This window comes from Cariama cristata, unplaced genomic scaffold (assembly GCF_000690535.1).
Source record: "Cariama cristata isolate BGI_N322 unplaced genomic scaffold, ASM69053v1 scaffold22723, whole genome shotgun sequence".
NCBI classification, from domain to species: domain Eukaryota; kingdom Metazoa; phylum Chordata; class Aves; order Cariamiformes; family Cariamidae; genus Cariama; species Cariama cristata.
Genome location: NW_009608097.1, coordinates 1 through 7,785, shown reverse-complemented (window position 1 = coordinate 7,785; position 7,785 = coordinate 1). Strand labels below are relative to the sequence as shown.

General features: G+C 38.8%; 1 protein-coding gene across 1 annotated transcript; it reads left to right on the top strand.

Moving 5' to 3' along the window:
• Positions 1-750: 750 nt before the first annotated feature.
• CEP76 (centrosomal protein 76kDa) lies at positions 751-5,895 on the top strand (the record flags this gene model as incomplete). Its single annotated transcript, XM_009697015.1, has 5 exons — positions 751-998; positions 2,902-3,068; positions 3,495-3,828; positions 5,012-5,229; positions 5,687-5,895. Coding segments are annotated over 5 exons (1,106 nt in total), but the record flags the coding sequence as incomplete, so codon positions are not given.
• Between the last annotated feature and the right edge of the window lie 1,890 nt (positions 5,896-7,785).

Below are 7,785 nucleotides of genomic sequence, written 5' to 3'. Positions count from 1 at the left end.
ACCTTAACAGAGGCAATATGTGACTACAGTAAAAATACGAGACCATAATTTCCTGAAGCTGCAGAGATTTGAAAGGCTTTGATCTTTTTTAAGATATATCACCATAAAAGTACCAATTTAGCCCCGTGAGGAAGAGTTCTAGACTTCTTGAAATAGTTTTAATAGTTGATAATCATAGTATTTCCCTGCAGCCTGTAATAAAACAGACTTTTTTCCAGTCATCTTATTTTTTCATTTTCCCAAGAAGTTAGAAATTCTTAGTATTATTACTCTCTTAATATATATAAATCTAGTTACTTTGTTGTGAGTAAATTTTAATGCTCTTTGGTGTTAGGACAAGAGAGAGTATTCAAATTGAGAAGCAAATAGATGCCTTTTAAACTCTACAATCAGCTGCCAAGTGTTTAATGTTTTTTGGGTTTGTTGTGGGTTTTGATGTGTGTGGGGATTTGTTTCGGTTTGTTTTTTGCTTGATGATAATGCAGAAATTGATAGTGCATGAACAGTTCCTCACCCATTTAAGAAAACGAATTGCAGCCTGTGCAGCTCCAGATGTTTGAATTTTTAGTCAAGAATGTCCTACGAGTGACAGAGCCAGCAGAAAAATCTAACTGTAATGTCTCTACATGAGTTGGCTTAATAGTCTTGTGTCTTAATTCTAGAACTATTTTTGTGTCTTAATATTTTTGAGTGATATTTATTTCAGGGAGAGTAAATCCCATTGCAAAAAAAAAGACAGTCTAAGTTAAGGTGAAGTTTTCGTGATATTTGCACGGCTGGCAGATAACCATATTTTATGTGTTCAGGATGAAAATGGAGTAAACCGTCCAGTATGTTCATACATCAGACCACTTCGAGCAGGCCGACTACTAGACACACCTAGACAAGCAGCACGGTTTGTCAGTGTCCTGGGCTACGAAAGAGCTCCTGTCATCGGAGGCGGCGGTGGCAAACAAGAACAGTGGTGCACTCTTCTTGCTTTTTTGTGTAGAAACAAGGTATGTGAAAATAGTCCTTGCGTGACACAACAGAGTTGATATCATATTCTAACTGAAGTCAGTAATTTAAAACAGGCTGCAAATACATGGATTAAATCAAATTTGGAGAATTCTGTTACAGTAATCTGTTCAAGGTCTTTCTAAAGAGAAGCAGATGTTAAACAGTAGACAAGAAGGTTTTGGAGCAGACTTTCTTTACTGCTATTGTTGGGGTCCATTTGTCAATACATCTATTTGACAACGAGCTTGCTTTTCTTCATTTGCTTTTCTAAGATCCCATATAATTATTCAGTGAATCCCTGCTAGTGTGCAGGACACCAGTTTAAATTTGGACTAATCCAGAAAGAGTTGAAAAAGTCTCTTTTGATAAACTGTTTCTCTTATAGATGGGAAAAAAAACCCCACTTGACAGTTTTTACATTCCGTTTTTGCAAGATAGGGATTTTCGCTAGAAGTTTTAGCCTAGTTCTTGGTGATCTGACACTTGTATCATACGACTATAATAAATGAAACAAATTGTAACTCGTTCTGGATTATAGCTCTTTTATGGTATGAATAAAAGTAATAGTGATCCCTTTTAATCCCTTTTTCAAATTGTTTTTTCATTGCCACTGAGATACTTCTGCCTTCAAAAATGACACCACGGATGTGTTTGTATAAGAAAGATGTGTTCTTGGCAGCAGGAGCTGTATCCCAGCTTTTAGACCTGTCCCAGAGACCACACAGAGCAGGCGTTAGCTGTTGTCTCTGAATATCGTGTCATGCATAGGTAGCATATAAAGGACCACTGGCTTTCGAATGGAGGTGATGATAGTGACTTTGAGGACCATTGTGTTTGAAGGCACAGAGAAAGGGTTTCCTCCAAGGCAGAAGTGGAAAGCTGTGTAGAAAACAGCTGAGTTTAGCCCCTGAGACGCCAGCTGGACCATTACAGTTTTCCTTGTGGAAAGGGGTATGGTATTACAAAATGAACACAGGTTCTCTGGAAACTTGTTTAAACCTACTTTTCTGCATGCTTCCCTTATGTACATTATGGTAAGGAAGATTGCGTTATCTGTGGAATGAACGGATACATCCGAGAACACTGAATTTTACATTTTCAACGTTCTGAATAGTGTTTGACTAAAGAACCTTACTCTCCTACTTCTGAACACTGTGCTTTGTATTATGAAGGCTTCATTGCATGAGGAATTTTTGTTCTTACCTTACGGTTGACATTTGTAAAGAATTCAAGAGACAAAGAATATTAGACATCACATTCAAAAATTGTTTTCTGTGAATTATCAATGGTAGTAATGTGTTTATGAAAGGAATGTTTTTTTTCTGACTGAGGGGAAAACCAGCTGCACGTGACTTTCAGCTGGTTTATAGTTAGATCTGTGGGGGAGGCTTATCTTTGTGTAATTTCTGAACTTTGACAGCACATTCAAGGCAGTGAAATAACAGTAGAATTACGTTTTATTAAGTAACTAAATTTCCTAACTCTGTGAAAATACAGTGTAATTTCTAGTATTACCTCAGGTATTTGCCTTATACGTTTTTCACATTTAATTAGCCTATTGGTTTTGTCTTCACGGGTCAATATATCAATTCTGGTTTGGGATCACTCGGAGGTATCTTTATAATCATAAGAAATATTTTCCAGTATTAACCATACACTATACTTGAATAAAAAATACAGTCTATCATTAGAAGATACTACTATTTTGAACTGATCTATTCTATTACAGAAAAGTAAAACTTGTCAAGTTTAAACCTTAAAATCCTGACTTCTGATAAGTGCTTTAGGTAAACAGGAGGGAAACATGACTTGTTAAATAGTGGTTAGGGAAATATCGCTATTTTCTTTAAGGTTTTATCCATGCCTGATAGTCAAACCACCTTACTAATGTTTACTGTCTAGGGTGACTGTGAAGATCACGCCAACCTTCTGTGCAGTCTTCTTCTTGGGTTTGGGTTGGAAGCCTTTGTGTGTGTTGGAACAAAAGCAAAAGGAGTCCCCCACACTTGGGTAATGACTTGTGGGATTGACGGAACAATTACTTTTTGGGAGAGCTTAACAGGACATAGGTGAGTAAAAGGAATATAAACAAACTGAACAATGTATATTGAGGATCGTGTGAGATATTTTTGTTGTTGCTTGTTCTTTTTTTTTATCTTTACACCCTGTCATGTAACTGTCATGTAATCCAGATGACTTTTGTCTTTGAATCTTTTCTCTGTGTACTGCTTTTGTTTGGAAAATAACTGGTTCAGTGTGAGGTGAAATGTTTCAGCAATTTGCAATATAGTTTTAAGTGGCTTTAATACCGTGTAGTAACTGTTTTGTTTCTCGCAGCAGCTGATTGCCATTGATGCTGTCACTGCCCTCATTTGTAAAGAAGGACATGGCTTATATTTTCAAAAGGAGAAATGGCTTATATCTAGCCCATCTAAGTATTTTTACCTTACCTTGACAGAAGGTGTTTTAATAAGAAATTGTATGTTTTTGATTAGGTACATCCACAGACCTATCAACCCTGACGACCCTCCGCTCGTCGAACAACCAAAGCCACTGTATCCTTATCGCACAGTAGGTTGTATCTTCAACCATCAAAAGTTCTTTGGAAATTGTCAACCCTCTGACGCTGTGGAGGTCTGCGTGTTTGACCTACATGATGAATCTAAATGGAAATCCATGAGTGGAGAAGCAATAAAATCTGTATGTCCCCCGGGAACAATGTCTTCAGTTCCCCCTTTTCCTCCCCTGTGTGCTTCCGCGATAGATGCTGCAGTAGCAAGCAACGAGGTAGAATTGCAGCTGAGAATACTGGTCTCTGAACACAGAAAGGTAACAGCGTTTAAAGATTGTCATTGATCTGTTGCAGTAATAAAGGTCCATGTTTTTACTGTGTACTTGTTTTGGATAGCCGTTTGTTAGTTCACATACTCATATCTTTGCAATGTGTTTTCCATCAGCTTTTGCAGAAATGCAGTATGTGAAAAATTGTTTGAGAGGACTGTATGGGGCTAGTTTAGATGTCATACTTATTATTTGTGGTGGTGATTTGTAGCCTTGTGTGTGGGCTATTCCCCTCACCCTTACCTTTGCCTCTTGTTTGAGGTCTGTGATTCTCAGCGTATTGGCACCTGCAGACTACCTGTCGGTGGTCTGTGAAAGAGCTGGGAAGATCACATCTGGTTGTTGGTGGGCTTTGCCTATCCATCACAAATGGTTTTGGTCCCTAGATAAAAGCAGGCTTCCAGCTTTCATGATCTTACTCTGACTGCTTTACAAAATCAGAAGGTAGTTCTTGAAGTTAGTTTCGTCCTTTGTCAGGATTTTTACAAGATGTAGTGTGCCAGAAATGATTCTTCCTGTGCTGGATATGAAGGAGATGATATTTTTAATCCCTGTTATAGCTTATGTCTGTTTTTAATGAGGGATTTTGGTTGTTTTTGTTTTTGTCTCCCTGCACAATGCTCAACCTTTGGGGTGGCAAGTAATTCTCAGAGTATGAGTCTCATGCAACGTTGAATATGTATGTGGTAGATTTTTCTATTTCTCTGCATTTGTGGGGTGGTAGGAGGAAGGTGCATATGTGTATGTGTTTGGGGGAGCTGTTGTGCACTGTGTTTTCTGAAGTGGGTTTCCATAACAGACATTAGAAAAGTGTGAGGTGATCTTAGTTGATCTTTCCCAGATTTTCACTGTGTATTTATGCACTATCCTCTTACATTTCATGCAGAGATAGTGTAGTTAAAACATCTAGTTTCAACTCTGCTGGTCTTGTTTTAGTCTAGTAGTCTAACTTCATTTCTTGCTGAATGTTTGGTACTTCGGTGGTGGTGTTTGATTCTTCCAGTTGGTGTGCAAGTCAATATTCAAATCTTGCTGCTTTGTGGGTTCGCTTCCATTAAGTACAAATTAAAGGTTGGTCGTGGATTTCTTTGGATCTGTACAGTATGCAAGCTTAGTCCTATCCTGATGTTCATTCTGCACAGTTGTCATCATTCTGTGACTTGCCTCACAGGATCTTGGCCTTTCTACTCTTTGGGATGACCATCTGTCCTATGTGTTGTCACCAGCACTGGCAGCCTATGAGCTCGAACGTACAACAAGTATTTCTGCAGGAAATGAAGAGTTTCAGGATGCTGTAAGAAGAGCAGTACCTGAAGGTCACACATTTAAAGGGTTTCCTATCCATTTTGTGTACAGAAATGCCAGGAGAGCATTTGCCACGTGTCTTCGGTAGGTTTAAATGTAAGGATGTACATATGTCAAAACCAAATAGTAATACTTAATTTTATGAATTGCAACTCATTTTTTTGATAATGAAATTTAAAGAAAATTGATTTTCTTAAATTGGAACTGAAAGAAGAGTTGTATGGTATATGTCATGGGTCATGGGGTACAGAGCTTTTATGTTACATTGCTGAGCTCAGTGATGATAGACTTCTTAGGGGTTAAATTAAAGAATGAGGAGTTAAATTTCGCTGCGCTGGTTAAAAATGATCAGCGGTGGTCTTGTCTTCCTCCAAGGCAACACTCCCTGCAGTACAGAACAATATTATTTGTAATGACAGACTCGTGACACTCATTGTTATTTGTCTCAGTCACATTTGAAAAAATTGCACATACATAACTGAAAATTTTAATAATAGCTTAGTAATATCTGTTACTCTTGGTTTTTCTTTTTGTCGCATAGGTCTCCTTTTTGTGAAGAAATAATCTGTTGTAGGGGAGACCAAGTACGACTTGCAGTTCGTGTACGAGTGTTTACATACCCGGAATCTGCATGTGCTGTTTGGATCATGTTTGCCTGTAAATACCGCTCTGTTCTTTGAAAAAAAAACCAAAATCATTTATACCTTGTTTTAGATCTGCAAAATAATGTATGTGGGTATAAAATTATGCCGTTAAAAACTAATAGTGTATTTTATATAAATGCCACTGGTTTTTGAATACCATATTGTGTGTATTGAAGGGGATTGCATACACAGTAGTGATTGTATTTATAAAGAGAATTTATTCTTATTTTTAATAAAAGTTACTTTTAATACCTGTAGGAATGTGGGTCAAGTTACTAAAACGTGCATAAAGTACTAGCTTCTCTTCTGCAGTTCTGAATTGGTGTCAGAATTCATTTACAAAAAAGTCTGCTTTACCTCTCCAGGGTAAGAGAGTGTTGTACCTCCCCTCCTCTCCGTGCAGCGTCCAGGGTGTACTTTGGGAGCAACTGAGATCCAGAAATACTGACGTTTAAGCATGCGTCCTTTCCACAGCAGAATTTATTTCTGCCTCTCTTGGACCTAGCAATAGCTTCTACATTCAGCTTCTAAGAACAGTTCAGTCAGGTATTGGCAATCTTGTTAATCTATGAATTTAACAATTTATGGATTATTTTTTTTTTTAATGTTTAAAATTAAGACTTGGATACCTGAACATGTGAATAGCTGTGCCAGGTTAGATAAAGTGGTTTAACCTGATGCCTTTTTGCTGACGTTAGCTTGGGCAGTTTCTGAGGTAGAAGTTGTAGGCAGGCGTTTGGCTTAACAACCATTGATGGTCTTGTCCAACTCTGACACTCAGACCCACGCTTAATTATCCATCTCTGGTTTTGTTTATCTTAAACCTGTGGATGATGGCTCTCCTGAGTGTCTATTGGTCTTCATCCTTTGAGAAATGGCAAGCAGTGGGACTTAACTGAACTTCTCCATATCATGCCTCTCATGTTTTTTCACCGTGTGGACTCCAGCCATCTCTTTTTGAGGCTGAAGAATCAGGAACCATTTGATTTGTTCTGTAGAAGCCATTCTGTATCATTGATAGCCTGTGTCCACCTCCTTCTGGTCGACTTGTAAGAAAGATCCAACTCTTTCTGCTGGTGCTGGAGCAGGAAAAAAAAAAGCAAACCTAATCCTAGAGAAGCTTGCAACACATACAGCAGGAGTGAACGTTGGCATTTTGCGTGTACATTTAATCAGAAGGGTAGTGCGACACTGGTTTTGCCTTTTTTTTTTTTTTTTTTCTGGAAGTGTTAAATACTGCCTACTGCAGCACTGGGATTTTAACTTGAGATCTTCATAGTACATTATGTACTTCCTGGCCTTGCTGCTAACAGGTTTCAAACACTTTACAAATCTCTTTTTGTGTTATCTTTTTGTACCTGAAGGATCAAAATGTATTCATTTGCCTGTTACACAGCGTACAGGACCCTGATCTCAGAGCCTCAGACAGTACAGTTTCTCCACCGATTATATCTAATGTGAAAGGCTGGATCATACCGTAAGGTGAATATTGCAAAATTTAATAACTTTATTTAAATACTAGCTGTATCTTATTTGCAGCAGTGTACGTTACACACACGTACATCGTTGCAAGAGGGAAAAGGCACCCATGTTCAGTACAACTGGAAGCGAAACGGGAAGCGTTGGAGCTGAGCATCGTGTGGCCTTTCCAGCGTGCAGTGCAGTGCCTGTGCTGCAGGGGACACAGCCCAACGCTGGCTTGTCATCCGCGCGCTTCGGTCCCTCACGGAAAGCAGGTGCTAAGGGGAAATTTTAAATTTCCTTGCACGTAACGCTAGGTGAAATTGTAGAATACTGAAGAAAAAACCCAAATGTTTTTTTGATGTGCATTTTAAGTTGTTTAGTCCCTACGCCAGGCAGCTGGTATTTCTGTGTGAAGTGCTCGTTTCCTTGGCACCGGCTTGGGGAGATGCTGGCACAAAGGGGCCCAGCTGTGTTTGGAGGCCGGAATGTCGATTCCCAAAGATTTGGAAGACGGTTCTTCCCTTTCTGACCC